The sequence below is a fragment of the Aythya marila genome, assembly GCF_965140915.1.
Source record: "Aythya marila genome assembly, chromosome: 10".
Taxonomy (NCBI): Eukaryota; Metazoa; Chordata; class Aves; order Anseriformes; family Anatidae; genus Aythya; species Aythya marila.
In genome coordinates, this window is record NC_139051.1 from 16,622,283 (window position 1) to 16,643,705 (window position 21,423).

The 21,423-nt window shown below is 34.1% G+C and overlaps 1 protein-coding gene across 12 annotated transcripts in view; it reads left to right on the forward strand.

The window, feature by feature from the left end:
* ATP2B2 (ATPase plasma membrane Ca2+ transporting 2) overlaps positions 1-21,423 on the forward strand; it is a 415,521-nt gene that overhangs the window by 388,259 nt on the left and 5,839 nt on the right. For 5 of the 12 annotated variants that reach the window (XM_082768047.1, XM_082768052.1, XM_082768053.1 and 2 more), the window contains 4 exons: positions 1,792-2,003; positions 3,393-3,500; positions 7,694-7,876; positions 14,546-14,632. In XM_082768047.1, coding sequence (XP_082624173.1) covers positions 1,792-2,003; positions 3,393-3,500; positions 7,694-7,876; positions 14,546-14,632 — 590 coding nt within the window. Of the gene's footprint in view, positions 1-1,791; positions 2,004-3,392; positions 3,501-7,693; positions 7,877-10,014; positions 10,289-14,545; positions 14,718-19,298; positions 19,355-21,423 lie in introns of those variants that run through there. The other 7 variants (XM_082768054.1, XM_082768055.1, XM_082768056.1 and 4 more) reach the window with 4 other exon arrangements.

The following is a 21,423-nucleotide window of genomic DNA, read 5'->3' on the forward strand; positions in this document are numbered from 1 at the left end:
AATAATTGCCAGGTTTTGGAGAGAGATGGTCCCTAATATTGTGTATACATACATATATACAAATAACATTATAACCTTACAGTGTATTTTGAGGACATCTAGCAAGCCTAAGAAAACTCTAATGTTCAGATTCTCTAAAACAGGCATAGAAGGTCTTGGTAATTCATTTGATATCAATCTCGGAACAAAAATTTCTGTGAACTTTCTGGGAATTTTAACGGCTTTTTGATGAGTATTATGATTTAAAATACTTTATACTGAACCGTGATGAAAAGAAAACCAGGATTTTCTGACCCTAGCTTAATTACTTTTCTGTGTCTCTGGAAAACCCATGCAATACTTTGAAGGTCAGAGCCAAACCAATTTTCTCAAAGCCTAGGAAATAGAGTCTTTTTCTTTCTTGTCTCTAAGAAGGTCAGTTTTGCAGTGAGATGATGTTCTAAACTCAGTATTTCAATAAATAAATTACAAATTAATGACTATTATTTCTGTTTTGATCGACTAATTCATCATCTTTTGTAGCATCATGCTCTGCTATGCCTGTTAAGTGATGCAGTGCAATAACAAAAGGCTTAAGGATAGGTACTCACACTGAGGAAAGTATTGTTCATATTTTTGTGTTTGTGTGTTTATTGAATGAAAGCAAATAGATGCAATGATTGTGTGTGTAAAACAATGACGTTTGCTTTCATTAGTTTTTTTCCTTTATGTTTGTATGTATTAAGGGGAGTGTTTTCCAATACTTAGTTATCTCCTTGGAGATGTATAATCTGCTTAAAAATCTCTGCTCTCTCACAATCTAACTTTTGTTGCCTCATATTGGTTTAGTGGTATATTTGTCGTATCATAATCTACTTTCTGCCAAAAGACTGTAAGCCAAATTCTTGCTTTGGAAGCACGCTCATTATTCCCAGTGACTTGAACATGAACTGCTCAAATATCCCAGGGCAAAACACTCACTGGCAGCTTAGCTGATGGAATTATGACGTCAGGGGAAAACCTCAGGAAACCTTTCTTCTTTTTTCAGAAATTCTGAGTATAGTTCTAGTGGGATAGCAGAAAAGCATTTAAGTTTTGGTTTGCTTTTATTAGCAGAACTCTGGTTATGAAATTAGTAGTACTGTGGTAACCCTTACTCCCATTTTGTTTCATTCATTATTTACTCTTTTATATGAATGCAGCACCCTTACTTTAAGAAAACACCTTTTTCAATAACTATGTTATCTGTAAACGTAGTGAATAACAAATGAGGCCCATCAGGTGTAGGTGTCTTTTCAGATATTAGCTTTCAAGGCAGACTTAGCAGAATGATCATAGCCAAATCTGTTTAAAATCAGAAATGCCTGTGTTTTTATCATTAGTATCCATGAATGCTTGTCACGAGTTACAGCATACTGGTTTAGCAAATAGGTTAAAAACTGTTGAAGAGTGATTGTTTTTAATTATTGTAGAAAATTGCAAGCATATCTCGGTGGGTCTGAAGCATTTAGTACTTCAGAAAGAATTGACTTACAATAGTTACTGTTTGGTTTAAGGAAAAGCACTACTGAAAACTATTTGAGCAGGTATATTGAGTTAGTAGAGAACAGTTATCACTTGGCAAGCGTTCTGCTTAGAAACTTCAGATGTCTTTGCTTACTAGACTTCAGAATTCTGCCTATGGATAGTAAGATCAGAAAGACATCTGGTAAAAGCAGAGCAAAGGAGACAACTAGCTAAAGCAAACAAAGGAAATATAAATTCCAATTTGATGTATTATAGTGGAAATCTTTACTTTTGTCTTATAACTAGGTGAGAAAATGTTTAAGATTGACAGTGGGAGAAATGCACCACTCCACTCTCCTCCTTCAGAGCACTACACCATTATCTTCAACACCTTTGTCATGATGCAGCTTTTCAATGAAATCAACGCACGCAAAATCCATGGCGAGAGAAATGTCTTTGATGGAATCTTCAGAAATCCTATTTTTTGCACTATTGTACTGGGTACATTTGCTATTCAGGTAATGATTTGGGCAAGAATTAGTAACTATGAAATAGATAAAATGTTTTTTTGTTGTTGTTGTTTGTTTTTTCTATGTATGTTTAATCTAAAAGCTGTAGAAGGCACAGATAAAAAAACATCTGCTTTCACATACTATCACAATAAAACTGTGTGTAAATAATGGAAGATGTTAATGTGGTCAAACTAATACAACAAATTTTGATAATTATCACTAGGTCAAATCTTATACTGATCTGAAGATATATAATAGCTGTCATAATTTATTGATTTTTTTTGAAGAAATTATTAAATATTGTACTAATCAGTAGCAGCAAAGTATTTTACATTAATTTACTACATGAATAGAAAAATTGTCCTGTAAATAGCTAATATTAATCCACTATTTTAAGGTAAAATGCCAAACAAATGCCAGCAAATAACCAAACGTTAATTGATGTTTTTGTTAGTATTTCTTCTTGGTAGTAATTCTTCATGTCCATTTTGTAGGTTTGTTGGCCCAATCATATGTGAACATAATTAAAGAAAGACAGACTTTTCCCAAACATTTGTAATTTTTCTTCCATAAAAACTCTAATTCCTCATTCTGCTCCAGTCTCCTTCCACTTGCTAGCGTCTATCCAGTACCTGACACCCTCTGACATTATCTTTCAGACCGCACAATTGATGCATTGAACTATTTCTGGGTTGACATTATTGCTCAGTTCAGCATTGACATCCTGGAAATCATCAGTATTGGGACCTTTTTCAGGAAAGGAGTAAGGAGAGTCCTTTGAACCTGGACCACAGTAGTTTTAAAACAGAAAGGGGAGCCACTAAGTAAACCAAGTAATAGAGAAAGGCCACCAGCGTTTGGTGGTAGAATTTGATAGTAATGGTCTTTGACAGCTAGTTCAAAAGGGTGGGTTTACTAACCTAAGCCAGGATGCTTCTAGGAGAGGCCTGACAAATTCACAATCATCTCTAAATATTTTGTCATGGGAAATGCTTCATAATGTTTTTTCCTAGTTCTAGGCATTACTGCATTCAATTATCTGGCTGAAGAAAAAGCATCATCTAGCTGCTAACCACATTTCTGACTCAGCTGCTGATGTTATTCACCCCTCCCTGCCCTCCTAGTGGTTGAAGTATTTGTGTGGTACCATGTAACAATGTCAAATAACATATTAGGAATAGAAGATAACATTTTGATTTTGAATGCTCTTTAGATTCAGTCCAGTACACAACAGATTGTTAATAATACATTTGACTATTCTACTGGTGAAATATGTTGGAATCAAAGAGGCAGAGCTGTAAAGGATAAAATCTCAGGTAAAATGTTAATGACAGGGCCCTCCATCTACCCTTCTTGAAAGTATTTACCCAACCTCTTCTCTGCTTTTCTTTGTAGATAGTAATTGTCCAGTTTGGAGGAAAACCATTTAGCTGTTCTCCCCTGCAGCTTGACCAGTGGATGTGGTGTGTATTTATTGGATTAGGAGAACTTGTATGGGGCCAGGTGAGCATCCAGGATTATGCAGATTTCTTCTATTGTTTTTATAAACCAGTCAAAGATTGATTTTCACACCAAATCAAACACAAATGCTGTTTATAACCTACTATACTGTTGTTTCTTTAAATCTCTCAAAACGTCACATTTGGCACACATTGAAATGTAGGAAGCTGTCTAATTGCATCAAAAATAGATACAATTTTGTGTTAATTTTTATATCTTTTCTCTCCATATGCAGGGTGTGCTGTCAGAAAGGTTGTCTTCAGTTAGTGTTTTGTGTGAAAGGCATTTGATTAATAACCTAGTCCTCTAGCCACAAAAAATGCACTATAAACTTCCTAGCAATAGAGTACCCAATGTAGCATGTTCATGTTTGGCCATGGCAAATTTTTGAGAGTGGAAAGAGGTTGCAGTTCTGTGTTAAACCACTCCTGACAAAAACTGCTGTTCTATCAATCCATGATAGCCTTGTTAATTGCACAGGATCCACTGTGTCCAGTTAATTCAATATACACCTGAAGTGATCTCCATCTACTTTTGTATGTGAAGGATGGAGGAGGGGATGAAAGAAAAAAAGGATTTTTTCCTAATACAGTTGCAGACAAGTGCAGATTAATTCATGTATAATTTATAAATTCTGCTAAAACTTGTGTCATCATAGCTGATATGAAAATATAGATGAAAAAAAATCTATGAGATAGTGTCCATGTGATAATTAAATCTTTGTCTATGAAATAATTAAATAAGTTATGTGATTAGCTGTCTGGAAGTAATAGTACAGATACAACCGCTGTTGTTAAAGTACTACGTTACTCTTTATATACTAACCTGTATTGCAAAGGTAATAATACTACTATTTCTTCATCTTTGAATGCATTTAAATATCTTCGGGTTGATGTCACCTGACATATTTGGAAACATGAAAAATATGAAGTAATGTTTCACTTCTCAGATATAAAGATCAACGAGTATGCTGCTATGAAGAAACAGCCAAGAAATTGCTGCTGCAATTGAATGCTGCAATGATTTAGTGGAATTATAATGAGTAGATGCTAGCTGTCAAAAATGATTATATATTTTCTTAAAAAAAAATCACTACACAAGCTTTTTGGACAGTTGGACATCAGATTTTTTTTTTTTTTTGAAAGAATTTACACAGCCATAATAGCTTTTAATGGTCCTAAAAATCACCATTATTACATTGTACTAATGTAGTTATTACCTGAAGATTGGATTTGAGTTATGAAGTTACAAGGGAAAAACATAAAATCAGTTTGATCATTCTTGGAAAGTAAAGTTTTGTTTTCTACAGACTGGAAAATGCCATCTTTGGGAGGGGGGAAAGGAAAGCAGAGAAAGCCTATGAGTTTTATTAGATTGTTCAGCTGTGAAGAACTTCCCACAGCCTTTGATCAGAGTACTAGCTAGCTTCTGAATTTTGTTCTGTGTAGTGATTGCATTACCATTGAAAATTACGAATAGTTTCAGCAGCTGTTTTCAACTCAAAAATTGGTGGACATAATTGCAAGCCTTGTTATGAACACCTGGACATTTAATTAAAACTCATATTGGAACACCTCAGCAAATTAATCACTGAAAAGGCTACAGTTTTATGTGGAGGAAACAGAGTCAAAAAGTTTCCCTTGTGGTCAGCGTTTAGTGACCATAAAAGGAAAACACAAGGTAAAAATGTTTTATTTACATGATACACAGTCTGTGGTGAGTCCTTTCCATAAGGAGCTCTGCAGTAAGAGATGCTTCTTTTCCTTCAGGAGAGGCGCTTCCCCTCTTTTCAGGCTTTTTGCTCCTATTCTAGGTTTATGCAGCACGTAATTTTTATATGCCTTCGCTCTGGAACAGTCTCCTGAATCTGGCATTCTTGTGACTCAGTATAACCAAATGATGTTAAAGTTGGCACCTTTAAAAGTGATATAAGGTGTAAGGAATTTCTGGGCAGCAAAGCTGCAATGATTTGAGGAACACTGGTTACTAAAAGGTGGCCCCCACCACTTCTGAAAACAAGGTCTTTTTAAATTATGTCAAGTTGCATTCTCAAAATGATTGATTGCTATTGAAAATTGTAGTAGTTTTTCTGGGAATAATATTTAGTTCCTTAAGCTACATTCAGTCTACTGAGTCTGGCATTACTTGAATTGGGTTGGTGTTTGCAAATATGGAAAAAAAATCACCAAACATAAAAACACATGAACATGCTAAGAAAAGAATTAGCACAGAATCTGTCAGCCTGCCTGAGAGAGGTCCTGAAGGAGAGCTCTGTTCTATCACACAGAATCTCTACCAAGTATGGTTGTTTGTATATATGCTGTCTTGTAAGCACTTCATCCACGTGAGGTTCATCAGATTTCATATAAACATTCTCAAGTAGCTTCCTTCTGTAGAGTACTGGCGTTAATTTTTTTTTGAAAGCTGGGAATCTGAAGCAGTTTCAGTAAGTATTGCAATGACTAGCACTTACCTTTTATTTTTTTCCTCCTGTTCTGTCTTTGCTCATGTCACACTAATTCATTACTTTTCCAAGCTCACATCATGTTTTTCAGCCCTAAAGTACATATAAAAAAATGTTCCACAGTAGTGTAGAAACTGAGTTTTGGACATTTAATTCTGTCTTTAATAATAATATAATAAAATTGGAGTTGTGGTTTGTGAAATTCAAGGAGAACCTTAGCAAATTCAACAGTTTATTTTCATCCTGAAAATATACGGTGCCTCTTCATATGTGTTTGCTATATATGTTCCAGCCTTCCAAAACTGTAAGATGCATCTTCACCAACTTTTCTACAACTGTCTCATTCTTTCTTACCCAAGTCTTCACTCTATTGGCAAAATTATTTCTCTGTCTTTTTTTTCTAAATCGATTTTAAATCGTCCAGGCAGTCTGTCTGCCTTCCTGGAGTGCCTTTGATGCTCTCATTTTCAGGATAACAGCTTAGCCTGTGCTATGCCTCATGTGCTCTGGACAATATCACATGCCAGAGGGCTGCAAAAATCAGTATCACAAACTGGATAAGACTTTCATCCACCAGACAGCAGCTTTTACTCACCTATCAAATGTCCCATAGTTGTAGTTTCTCATCTGCAAAATTCTTTCCTGTTCCATCTGACTCTTTTTTTTTTTTTTTTTTTTTTTTTCCCCATGCATTTGGGCTTCAGAGATGTGATTGCTCTTTGCTGAAACAAAAACAAACAAAAAAATAAAATGGCTGCACTTTTTTAGGAAATGGGTCTAATAGTTATTTTAGTACGAGATTTTTTAAACATTCAGAATGTTCCAGGTAATATCTTGTTTAAATAGCCATCTGCTTGTATACCTATTAAAGCTGACAAAAGAAATCAGAACAGAGAGTGCTCAGGATAACAACACAGAAATGTATTCAAAATAATTGTGTTCAACACAGTCTGACTACACTATTTGCAAATTTTTAAGATTATTAGCCATCTCCTCTATTAATTCCAGCGACCACTTCAGTGGCCAAACTGAATAAGGAGAGGGGCTGAGTTAAGCAGAATATTTAATTAATATATGTAAATATACAATTAAACAGAATAAGGACAGAATTCTATAGAATAAGACAGAATTCTACAAAAAGTCCAGTGTGAAGATATTCAAACCTATACCTTTAGAAAACTTGTTCCTGTTAAATGCTGAGAAAGCCATTTTGATTTGACAAAATAAATAAAGGAAAGCTGATTACATGAGCAAATTTAGTGTGCAGAGATTTATAAGCATGCAATGCAACTCATTTTCAGCTCACATTAATGGACATTAGACCACTTTCAGTCATTAGAAATCCCCAAACACTAATTGCAAAAGTATCAGTCTTGTTAAATTTCTTTTATATAATAACATTCAAATACTTATATCCCCCTTTATTTATTTATTTATTTATTTTGAGGAAGGACATCACTTCTTTCTAGCTTTAAACTTGTTCCATAGCCATGTATTGCCAATGTGGTTTAACAATGCTAGTAATGGTGATTGTAACAGTAAATAAGGTGTTTGGGGCGGCTAAAATGGAGTTGGATAAATACAAAGTGCTATTATGAATATGCTTATAGTAGCTTTTCTGAAAGACTAGAGAACTCATTAACTCATTAAAGTATCAATGTTCTTTTGTAATTAGTAGCTTGTAATGTTATTGAATGAGGTTTATGTTTTCAGCATCTTTTTATAATTTTAGGTCATTGCAACCATCCCAACAAGTAGGCTAAAATTTTTAAAGGAGGCAGGGCGGCTTACTGAGAAGGAGGAGGTCCCTGAAGAAGAACTCAATGAAGATGTCGAAGAAATTGATCATGCAGAGAGAGAACTTCGACGTGGACAAATTCTCTGGTTCAGAGGCCTCAACAGAATCCAAACCCAGGTATGTTACAAGTAAATGCCCCCATGGTCTAGAAATAATATATTTAATCTGTGATCAAGGCAATATAATGTTATAGAAAACTACAGAGATGGTTATGTGTCAGAATGATGGTACTTGGAAATTGCTTTACTGAATTCAAAGGAGCAACCTGTGGAATAGTAAAATAGGCAAACTTTAAGAAGTGTGTGTATAGAGGAAGTGAGGAGATTATAAAATGATAATATGCAAAAATAGGAATACTTTTTTTTTTTTTGAGACTACTGCGGACATAGTTTTTCTACTTCAGTGATAACAGCTGATAAAATAGTGCTACCTGGAAAATGATCGCTGTCACAATGACTAGCAAAATGTTATGAAGGCCTTCTATAACATGCCGTTTTATTTTGTCAAAAATATGCTGTTCTCGCTCATGCCATGACAGAGTAACTTATTGTTGGGTCTAAAGTGTAAAGCACCAGTTGATTTGAAAAAAAAATAATAATCTTTTCTGTTCTGACAGTATCGTATATGTAGATCATGGTTAAAAGGAATTAATTTTCTTTCTTGCAAGGTCATGAAAAATCTGATTCTCGATTTATTTTAAGTAGTAAGGGCTCAAGCGTCTATTGGATGCTGAAATGTATGTGTTGGCTACTATGGATGATTTCTTAGATTTTTTTTTTTTCCTTATAACTTTTCCTAAATACAAAAATCCATGACATTTTTAAAGCAAAATGAAGGGATTCAGATAAATATTATACTAAATACTTGTACAGAGTCCCAGTGCTAAATTTAGTGCAGTTTAGGCTATTTGGTAAAATTTGTCCTGCAGTGCTAAAAAAAAAAAATATTTCAACTGTTATGGCTTTTTCATTGCAGTCAAGTAGCTTGTTTGATAGTGCTTTAGTCTTTCTAAGATTTGTGCTAGCTTGCAGAAGAGACCAACTTTGAAAGATACATACTCCCCATGATATAATGTGGTTCTGTGAATGTTTTACATTCTCAATGTTTTACATTTGCTTACAAGAAAAAGAGGTGAATAATTAAGAAAACATTTTTTCTTTAAAGAATCTTTCCTTTAAGTAACTTTTATTACAGAAGATTTTGAGTTTGAGATTTTTGTCTTAACTAGAGATAGATGGTATTTTCTCTTTTTCCATCTACAAATTGATACTTTTTCTTTTTTTTTTTTTTTTTTCCCACCCTGGAGAAAAAATTGCAGTCATATATTTTAGAAAAATGGGGGAAAGCAGTAAACTGAAGCTAGGATAGTTAGGTCTACTTGGTGCATCACAGGAAAGTGAGAAAGGCAAGAGAGTGAAATTAGAGATTAGGGTGTTAGAGAGAGTCTTTGGGTAAATTACCAAGCTTCTGAGGTAAGTGATTAAACATGGATCTTCAGGGTTGTACGTCTTGACTCCTGTCTTGAGTCAGGAGCACTCATCAGTAGAGAAATTTCAAATTGTCACAGTTCCTCTCAGTTTAAAAGGTGACAAACAGGTGCCCAGGTAACGGTAATCATTATGGAAAGATGACCTCTAAATGTGCATTCTTTTCTTCCTGATTGGCTGTAGGAGGAGTATTGTCTGTTGGCATTTCTGTCAGGATGTCTTTCTGGTTGTGGTGAGTGCAAAGAACTACAAGCACACACACAAAAAAAAATTACATCCTTTCAATTCTTTTTCTAGTCTGAGAGGTAGTTTTTAGCTCTTCTGCATATCTTTGTCCACTTAATTCACAAACAAATTATTATTCTTTTACACTATTTAAAACAAAATGAAATTAATTACATTTCTTTGCTAACATCCATCTTCTCAGTTTCCATTCTGCTCTTAGTTGTAGAAATACCTTTGGTAGGATGCACTGTTTCCCCTTCTGCCAAGAGGCTCTGTGATTTTTTTTCCTCATTTTTTTTTTTTGTTCAATGATGTTGATTTTTACATCCATTTCACATCTGTGGAATGCTAATGGAAAAAAGAAAATGGGCCAACACACTCAAAAAGAGTTCCAAAAGCAGCTACAAGATATCCACTGGAGAGTGATGAACTTATATGCAGGTCAAATTAGACCAATTGTTGGATGGACCTTGAGCGCATTTTGATGTGCTATGTGTTGTGGCCCATCCAAATGAATTCATACACTTGTACTACATTTCTCAGGAAGCCATCTAAAGAAGAGTTGATGGAAGAAGATGAGGATGTCTGTAGCATCCTTGGGGAGCTGGAGGATTTGCAAGAATCCTCTGATGCCTAATGCACTCCTGGAGATGCGGAAGAAGAAGGTAGAGCATCCCCTCACTTTATATATGTAAGAGGATGTCAGTTAAGATTAGGAATAAACAATAGACTGATGACTTGATTGATCATTCTGATCTCAGCAAGACTGGTTTCTACCATCACACACTTGTGCTGTATATTAGATCATGTTTATTTTTGGTTATTTGCTATTCAGTCATTACTGGACAGATAGCTACAGCATTCAACAAAAGCCTTAACTCCTAGGAAAGTTATAAAGAATCTACAGTAGGTTTTTTTTTTTTTTCTTTTTTGTTTTTTCCTCTCTGTCCAGATAATTGACAGATCTCCTTTGTATTGTTCCAGTAAAACCTCATCCAAACTGGCAAAAACTTTGCAGTAGTAAAGACTCTTTTTTTCTTTTTCTTTTTTCTTCTTTCTTTGTTTCTTTACTCTCAAAACAAAGGTTTCAAACCTAGGCAACCAGAGAAAGAATTTCCATTGTTGACTCTTTATACTGAAACATCAGGCATTTCTATTTTACACTCTACATGCAGAATTTACTTTAAAGAAAGGTGCATGAAAAACACACATAACTGAGTTATAGAGATTGGCTATATATTTCTGATTTTCTTTCTTTTTTTTTTTTTTTTTTTTGGTCTACTTTTGTTCATTTAGATATCATTTACATGTCTTGTTGTCTTATAAATATACCTTGTGCTGTCTCTGCATGAATGCATACTGTTCTCTGGATGGAAGAGTGGCTACTTAATAGACAACTTTGTCAGAAGAGCTTTCACAACTGACTCATCCTAGTTATGCAAGCTTCATAAGGATATAAAGCTCTTAAATTTCATAGAAGACAGGGCTTTTCAATCTCTGCTAGTTATCAGCACTGTTTTCCAAGTCTTTGCTGCAGTTCTCAAGAATTCCTTATTCTGAAGGAGTGAGAGAGTTAAGACTGATCATACCATCTGGGCAGATCTAATAATCTTTGAAAAGTTCCACAAATTCATTGCATCTTTTCAAACTGAATACCAAAAAGTTTATGTAGTTACCTTATATTTGAATATGGAAAAATTGCGAAGAGCGGAGGTTCTAAAACTTTTCAAGATACATATCTTACTTTTTACAACACAGGGTCTGGCTCTTTCCTCCCTCCCTATCATCCTGTAATTCAAAGTTTGTTTTATCTGCTTGAGGTAGGAAAAAATAAATAAAAATTCTCTAAATATTAGAAAAAGTATTAGAATAAAAGCAATACATAAATGAAAATACACAGGTGCCATGTTAATTGCTACAGAAATGCATTTAAAATTTTCAGAAATTCAAATGTCTAGGGACTGCTAATGAAAAAAGGAAGATGCCTGTTTAGACAGTCAAAAAATACAGAGGTGCTGTATTGCATTTTCTTCCTCTTCCTTTCTGCATTAAAACTTTGTTCTTGAACAAATGCAAATGCCATAGCAATGAAAGTCAATCCCAGCAAGTTTTTGTTTTTTTTTAAAGTTAGATAAAAAGAAAAAATATAGCACCTCTTTTCTATTTTTGTTTGTTTGTTTGTTTTTGTTTTTTTTCTCCCATTCTGCTGTTTAGCATTATGCAGAAAACATTTCAGGGGAGCAAAGTAAGTAGAATGGAAACTGTTATTTCATGCAGATTAAAGTTGAGTTTGCTAAAGCAAACTGCCAGAGATTAAACAAAGCAAAATTGTTCTTGTTCTTTAAAAAATAAAATAAATATTTGTTGGAGATAAGGTGAATGATACCTGGATCCTGTTGACATTAATGACAACAGAAATGCTTGTGGAAATTCTGTTATATGTCAAGAGTCATAAAAAAGTTTTGGCATATCTGTCCTGTCAGGACTATTCTGTTAAGATCCAGCCCCAACCCCCCTTTTTTTTAAACTGCTAATCACTGATATTTCAATTAAATGTATATACATTTGTTTAAAATATAGATCTTATAAATTATAGGACATAAAGAAAGATAAGAGAGGTGAAAAATATAGAACAGCGTTTTTTTCTTCTACCTAAAGGCATGCAATCAAAACATGATTACATTCTTTGTTTTGTTAGAAAATTTTCTAACTTTTTATGATGTGTGACTTAGCCTTTACCTTCTCATTTTTAGCAGCTTGAATTGTTCTAAATAAATTCAGTCTTCTGTAATTACAAAAGCATCCTATTTTAAAATGCATTGTTTACTTATTTATTTGGATGAACTCTTTCTTCTTTGTTTTCTGATTTTGGAAGATAAACTCCTGGGACAAGTTCTCCTCTTCTTCTTCCTTGGCTTTAGGCAGAACACAGCCCTGTATGTTCAGCCTTTAAGATTCTGATAACGTTGTCATCATTCCCCTGTAGATTCACTCAATGAAGATCTGTAGTTATATTTTTTTTCATGAGAAAGAGTAAATTACACACCTGTAATTCTTGTTCTCTGGAGAAACTATTAAATACAGATCTTCCCTTGTCTTTTCATTCATGCTTGTACTAGGGTCTTTTCCTTTCAGTTAATTAGAAAGGCATTTATACATCTAAAAATGTCCTTTGGCTTAGGATTTATCATCTGTGTCTTCCACAGTGCACTTCATGCTCTCAGTGAGAGTCTTTAAAATCTTTCTTGAATGTTCTCTTTTGAAGAGTGCTCTGTCACCTCAATCAGATCATGAAAACCCAGGATCTTTATCTAATTCTACTTTTGTACAGTGAACATTTCAGGTGAGTATTTAACATGCCTTCATATATAACCCATGGTTTGAACCATATGTTGTTATCTAGATGCCACTGATTCACTTGTACCCTCATACCAGATGCTAACCCACCCCATATTGTATTTTTTAACTGTGATATTTGTGTTGGACATGTAGGTCAAAATAAGTTTGCTGCAGGAACAGAGCAAAGTTGGAAAATGTTGTCATGACTGCTTAATACTGTAGCTATCAGTATGCACATGAAATGCATGTTGTATTCCGGGCTCTCATTGGAAAAAAATGGGTCAGTGAACAAAGCTGTTTCATGTTTGTCTAGTAAACCTACAGTCAGATGATTATACAGCAGTAACCTATAATCCCTTTTACTGGGATCTTGATATGGTAATTTTCAAAAAAAACCTGCAGGAAAATAAAGAATGAACTCTGAAGACTAAGATAATGGGAGGGGATGCATCCATACCACTAGAGATGAAGCCATATTAATTTATTTATTCCTAGGACTGATTGCAGTAGAAAATGTTAGCAAAGTTATTATGATGCTTTCAACTTGAAGAATTTATGAGGGCTTGTACCATGGTTTGTGCTGTTGAAGTTGATAAATATACCACTTAACCTTTTCCCAACTACTTTCTAGGCTGTGTCTCTTCAGAAATCTGGGTTGCAAGATACAAATTTGGGAACAGTGGGCTTCTTCAAATAAGTGGTTGGGTGAATTCTTCTAGTGGGTTCTCATACTGTTTTGTTATGTTGTGGTGGCACTAATGGAACAAAGGATGTTTTGGTGTGTATGGATTTTAGCATATATTTATTCTTTGCTCCTATCTGCCAGTCTCTTATTTTACATACATTTGATACATAGCGTCTGCTTTTTATTAGGTTATACTGGTGGCACAGACAGTCTTGAAATACTTAACCCATTTTTTTAACTCATCTTCTCAGTTAAGGACTAAAAGTACTCAGGAAGGTATTCATCATAGATACATGTAACACTGAGTGCAATATGCATATGGAAATAAGAAATAGAAAATAGTAAAGTAGAAAACTGCAATATTCAATTCAGTTCAACATCACTTTCTGTGTAATTTTAAGCACTGTATAAAGATAAAATAGTAATATTTTAATCTATAATTGTAATAGACTAGCATTCATTATTACTGTAAAATTTACAAAAAACTTTCATTAAAGAAAAAGTCAGATAAAATATCAGAACACTTTCTATTTTATCAAGCTAGTATACTGACAACCCTGTTTTTTGTAGACAAAATGGATTCTTATTTTGAATATTTTTATAGGCTTTTGTTGTTGTTCCTATTAAGTAAATGAATTTTCCACCCTCTGGAAGAACACGTAAAGAGTAATAGCAAAGTAATTTTATTCTCAGTAGGAAAAAAGTGGAGGTTAGCTATTTCAAGTATTCCAGTTGTATTTAGTTTATTTACATATAAATAAAATGGTTTAAATTTTTAAGATTTTTATTTCAAATCTTCTTGTTGTTTAAACTGATGCAGCTCCACTGTCTCTGCTATGGAGCTGTTTCATTTAATCCAGGCAGAAAAATTGGACCATTTCATATCTAAAAATATTATAAAAAGAACACTTAAAAAAAAAAAAAGTATTTATTTCAGTTGAAGTAAAACTGTGTGCACGGTTGATTTATTGTTTTTCATTATTATTCCTGTCAGTTTTGCAACTGTATCCATACTTTAAGCAACTTGTCTCATTCTTTCCTCCATTGCAGATCGAAGTAGTCAATACTTTCAAGAGTGGCACTTCCTTTCAGGGGGCCCTAAGGAGACAGTCCTCCGTCACAAGCCAGACCCAGGATGTAACCAATATTTCTAGCCCTAGTCACGTATCGTTATCCAATGCTCTTTCCTCTCCTACCAGCACATCTGCTGCTGCGGCTGGGCGTGAGTGTGTATTCTTAATGCATCAGACCTACAGAGATGCCAACTTATGTAGCAGTCATTTGAGACTGAGCTACTTTGCCCTTTCCCACTTTGTCCTGTTATGTTTATTAGTTTATTACCCAGCTACACAAAACTGGATTACTTTGTGTACAGTAGATGCTCTCCATCATTTATTGCAGGTTATGTTAGGTATTGTTAGAGCAGGAATTTGTAGACATTTTTATCCAGTTATGGAGACTCTATTTGAGGTTTCTGTGTTATGTTTTCCTGATGTCATTGTATATATTTTTCTTCTGCTTACAAAATATGTATTTTAAATAGTTTTGTGAAAATCTTGTAGTAAGAGAAAAAAAAGAAAAGAAAACAGCTTGAAAAAGATCATTCTTTCTGGAAGACTGTATAATACAGGTCACTCACAGCCAAGGAAAATGTACTCTAATTGGGACGGATGCAGTAATAAAGAAATAGAGAATATAGTTTATGATGCAAAGCTATGTATTGTTTACATGAATGATGAACGAAAAGAACTGTTATCTCTAAATCTAGTTGGAGGTAAACATTAAGGAGGGAGCTAAACTGGTTAGTGGACAGTGTTGATGCAACAAAATAAATAAGGCAAAAAACTTATGTTTGAAAAAGTTTCTAAACACTGAAATCTTGAAAGAGCTTTATTATAGGTATAAGTGAAGCATCTAGTGAAGTTAATGAAGAGAATGAAATTTTTGAAAGGGCTGTTTTACTGACAGTAAAATGTCTTCATTTGCCAAGTAAAACTCATATTTCTAACCTTGCTTAGCATTAAAAGAATATTTAACTTTATAAAGTCACTTTTACAAGTCTGTCCCATACTTTACAGACTCATGCAGTAGTTACCTGATGCAAATTTTAGTGAAAAGCTGGTGAGACAAGCCAGCTAGAGAAGGAAAGCACACAAGGAAAAGGCAGACAAGAGAGGGAAATAACATTCCAGAACTGCTGGATGAAAAAAGGAAGCTTGACCTTTCCCTTTAGTTCAAGTGCAACCCGTTCAGTATTTGAAAATCAAGAATAAAGAAATTTCTGACATACATTAGAATTTTTGTTGGAATTAAATGTCAAAGGAGAAACTTTACTTTTGCTAAGAAGCCAAAGATCCATTAAGGTTTTGACTTTGTCTGTTTTCTCTCAGAGAAAATTTTTATCTTTGTCTCATTGGAAATTTGGCTTGCTAACTTTTACTCCAACAACATCAACAATTCAAGGCAGCATCATGATCAAGAGAAGGAAAGGCATTGAGCTGCAGCCACTATGTTTTGGTTTATTAATATTATGACACAAACCCAATGAATGACAGCGGGGGAAAAAAAAAATAGAAGTTGTTTATCTCCAAATTACTCCTCTTCTAGAACCTGGAAAACCTTTCCAAATCCAAATATCATAGAAATAGGGTGTGTTTTAATAATTGGCATTTTCTGAGAAAATTTCAGTTGCAAAATGAACACCTAGCTCTACTTTTTGGCTCCTTGCTTAAAATATATGTAGTGGGACAGGATTGACTGCTTTTCTCTTGGCTGCTCACAATGAATGAAACCCTAAATTATTACATTTTTCCGTGGGGTGGGAGAAATAATGGGATAACTGTATCTCTGGTTTTTAAGCCTTTCCCTCTCTTCAGGATTTTTTAAAATATTGCATATGTAGCTATCACGTCGTTATTTGGAAACAAAATCCTGTAGTTTTTCTATTATTTTGGAGCAGATTAATGTTTGATTCAGAGACATCAAAGTATTTTTAAATTTTATTAATTATTAACAGCCACACATAAGTTCAGTAACTACTTAATGGAAAAGCTGCCTGTAAAATGCTGTCTCATCTACAATGGTTGGTGAAACAGATTAGGAAAATGTTACCTGAATTTTTCAGGTATTCATAAGAATGGCACATTCAAATCATTAAGAGGGTTGCAAACCTTAATGAAAAGTAATTTATACAAGGAAATATTTACTGTAGTACTGAAGTTTCCCTAGTTATGCTGAAATTGTTTAGCTGTCATAGTGGTTTTGCCATCAACAAACTACATATTTCTAGAAGTCAGCATTAGTTGGTAATAATAGTTAGGTAGAGGATCTAACTGTACACAAAGTAAACAAGTTGTTCTTTATCCTAGTCTGTTTATATCTAGTTCTCAAATGTTGTTTATATTTTCAGTAGGTAGCCCCTTCAAGAGAATGCAGTTTAAAATTTTCCAAGAAAGATGCACGTTTAATATTCTTTGATGTTCCTCCTTCCCCCATTCTCACAGAGTATATAGTTAATAACGTTCTTAAGTGGAAGCAGTCAGAAAACATAGGTCTCTTAAAAACAAACAAAACACCACAAAAAAATTCTTTCTTTCATAAAAAGTTAAAAGTTAAAAAAAAATATTGAAAAATAATTGGTGAGGCCCTTGCCCAGGCTGCCCAGGGGAGCTGTGGCTGCCCAAGGCCAGGCTGGATGGGGCTGGGGCAGCTGTCCCTGCCCTTGGCAGGGGGTTGGAACTGGGTGGGCTTTAGGGTCCCTTCCAACCCAAACTATTCTGTGATTTCTATGAAGCCCCACCAAAAAATAATCTTCCAGATCGTCAGTCTGCTGCAGTTTTTAAATTTGCAGGTTCCTTCTTCTTTATTCTCTTGAGGTCTGTCATTTTGGTCTGAGATTTTTGGAAGTGAATATTTTACTCAATCAAAATTTTTGTTTTATTAATGCTAGCAGCAGTGGCCTCAAACAAGCCACTTCTAAAGATGGCACAGGAAAAAATGCAGGGTGATGACTCTAGCGTTTCTAGCAGCAAATTAATGTCATACCAAATGATCACAAAATATTCTCAGTATATTTCCATCATACAGATCTCTGAAGTTTTTTTTTTTTTAATTTTTTTTAAGTGTTTTTCAGCAAAAGAAGAACATAGCCTAATTAAGGCTGTATTTTTGTTCAGTTTCACTTTTTTTGGGGTCTAACATTTTCTTCAAAAGTGGGGCTAACTCTCAGGTAAAAAGAAGTTTTTTCATTGCCACTTTAACTCATAAATAGCTGAAATTTATCAGACTCACCAAGAAGCCATCATTTTAGGTACAATACTTATATCTGTAACACTTGCCTCAGAGTGGCACAAGGGTATGAGCATCTGCAAATTATGTCGGAAACTGTAGCACAGAACTTGATTCTAGTAGCAATCTTGATTCTAGTGCATATTGTGATGCATTTACTGATGAACAATTTAAGAGAGTTTGGCTTAGCTTTTGTAATCTATCCTGCATGAAAATCAGATACTCTTGTATTGAGAAAAAATATTTACTGTTCAGCAGCTTTTGCTGAAAATAGGATTTTATTTTTTTATTTTTTTTAGAAAACAATCTGATTTATTAAATGTAAGGCAAAATTACTGTCTCATACTTATATAAATTCAAAACACAGACGATCAAGTCAAGTGGGCAAACCAGCCTTACTGAAATTGCCACTTGCTTTCTGTAGCAACATAGTTTAACTGTCACATGCAGAAATGGAATAAGCAAAATGTGACTTGAAATGAAGTCTGCATCTAGAATGATGTTTATAAAAGTTGCATCATTTAGGGACATCAGCTGATAGAGACAGAGATACCATAGTAAAGCTTAGAAGTTCTCACTTGTTATTACAAAGATTTACCAAACTTACAGGGATATGCAAGATCAAAATTGACTTCTGCATATCTTTCCTTTAGGGAAAATAAATAGACTTAAAGTCTTAGTCATGTCCTCAACTGGAGATGTGTCGTGGCAAGATTTATTGTCCTTACATAGAAATAATTTCTTTAAAAGGGTGTTTAATATATTTAAGCTTTGTCAAATCTGATACAAAAATGTCAGGTTCTATAAATTTGCAGGAGTCCTATAATAAAGGAGAAATGCTATGGAAAGCGGAAGCCCTGCATATGGTTCTGATCTCATGCCCTGAAATTCAGTGGGATAATAGTCACGTGAAACTTTTGTGAAATGAGAATCAGGCCTGAGGATATCCCAGACTGCGTAGTTATTCTATTCTGCCCTTGCTACATGTGGTTTGAGTTTTTGGTAGCACTTCCTGGATTTATTGCATATTTATGTAGAAGGAGAGTATGCGTCTCTTTCACTCATTAATGCAGAAACGTAGAAATTATAATTTTTCTATTTTTTTTAATTTATTTTTGAATTTACTCACCTTCTTCATCATACAATCCAGAACATGGTAGTCATATTTACAGGTGACTCCTTTGCATATAATATCTCCTCCTGTGGATACTTAATCTGATTTTATTAACTGGGAGGATTCAAAAATAAACAAAACCAAACACACTGAAGATATGCCTTCTATCTCAAAGCTTTTACGTATCCAATAGTATTTGACCAAACTTTTACATTTGTGCAGCTATAGTCTTGATACAGAATAGTGTCAGTTACACATAAGAGTTGGCATCTCTTTGCAAAATTGACCTCTTGTTTACAATTTTATACTAATCACCTTACTGATCTTTCAGTATTGAATTTATTTGCTTTTGCAGTGCCCTACTCTCTACTGTCTGAATATTAAATGTGTTTGTTTTCCCAGAGGGCTAGAGAACATTGGACAAAAGGGTTCAGCAGGAGAGAGTGAAATAAAAAGAGGTTGTGAGTCTTTAACCTTGAGCCTGAAATGAATGTGAACCAAACTCAAGATACTTGGCTTATATGAAGCCAGGTAAACATTCGAGTATAAGCCCACACACTACCAACCATATGACATCTGCTGATGATTAACAGGCCTTGTGTATTTGCCTAGATTGTTGTATTTAGGAGTGAGATTCTGAACTTCATCTTTTATTCTGAATGGACAAATTTGTAGTATCTAAAATTTTAATTCTTTTATTCTTCTTGCCTGATGCAGTATAATAAATCTAACTTTCAAGGTGGGATGAAACTCAAGAGTTTTTTCTATTACAGCTACAGAGAAGAAAGAAGTGGAAACTTATAGCCATGTCAAAAATGTCCTGAAGTGTTGTCCCCACAGTCTTTTGTTTAAAAGCAGTTCATTTTTTTCTGTTGTCTCCATTACTGTGAGAAAAGGGAGCTGTATCACACTGTTTGTCTTCCCTTGGCATTGTCAGTATCATAAAGAAATCTCATCAACATGAGCTCCACATAGTCCATAGAAACCAACACCTTTTAGGTTCTATCCATCATGGGTATGTCCCTGCTTTTACATGCTGTACATTCTGTGAAGTTTATTGGCTTTATCTTCAAAAAGTAATCACACTTTGTTTCAGCAGAGCCCCTAAAACTTTTACAGTAGATATACTTCATATAACCTTGAACTTACTTTAGCATGCATTAAAAAAAAAATGTTGCTATTGGGCCATGTAACTCTCAGTAAATAATATATTTAATTTCTTTGATTAAATAGGGTAGTGTTATTATGTATAAATTAAAATACCACCTTTGTATTCAGCTACCTATGTTTCCATTAAAGTACTGAAAGAACCAAATTTTGTTCCTGTAAGCAATAATTTGATACATTAAGGGAAAGATTAATAAGATTTTGAATTACATTGTAATGAAGGAATTCTGTCACTGAATGAGGTGTGACACTAAAAGTAAATGTTTTCTTCTACATACCAAGCAATACAATTTAAAATGGGGAGTTTCTCTTTAATTGAGATATTGATGGAAATCAATCTCTGAAACTTTAGGGAGATGTTAAAAAAAATAGTTTTCTACAGATACTTAGAGAAGGAAATTTACTAGAAAGCTATCTCTAAGTACTCTCAGATTTAGGGATTTGTCCAGATCTGGCCCTTATTTTACTGTTGTATTCAGCAGATGAGCTACTTTACATATCAGCAGGTCTAAACTACTTTTTAAGCTAGTATTTTATTTTTTATTTTTAGTAAAAGTCACTATGAAGAAACAGAATCTATGCCAGTAGCATTTAAATGTTCCTGCAAGACTTTAATGGTCCATGCCAGAACTTTTTCATAGATCTTTACATAAAGTGAAATGATTGCTGGCTGATTGTATGTTCTGCAATTAAAAACCTTCAGATTGCTCTGTAAACACATTTAGTCCAAGCAAAAGATGTTAGTGTAGTGTTTTCTTTCAGTGGGTCATCAGTTTGAGCAGTCCCAGCAGAGTATTGAATTCAGGTCATGGCAGGCAGGTTTTCGTAACTTGTTTTCAAATACAACCTAGTTCTATTGGTTTCCCCCAGCTGTGTAACATGCAAATCAGCTACCTCTATGGTTGACTAAAAGCTTGGCATTAAATGCAACTTTTACTCCAAATGTTGGTATTAAATGCAGTATCAACGCACAGTTTTTAAAACACTTGAAGCAGTTCTTACGCTACAGTATCCTTTTCTTAGACTACTTCTGAAATCTTGCTTAAGCAGAATTTCAGTGACTTTAGTGGTGTTTTTTTCTACTACAGAACTTGGAGTCTCATAAAATGAAATTAAGTTCCTCCCTTGCTAGCCTGTAGAGGCTTAAATGCAGTTTGTGTGGCCTGAAGAAAAGCTTTACTTTCACTGGGTACTACAGAATCTATACAAGCATAATATGAAATTGCAAGTCTTTTCTATTTAAGCGAAAATCTAATTTACCTTTATTTAAAAAAAAAAAAAAAAAAAGTCTAGCTGGCAAACAGAACCTAAATCTATGCAACAAAAAGTAGCTGTATTCAAAATAAAGTATTTACTTGGT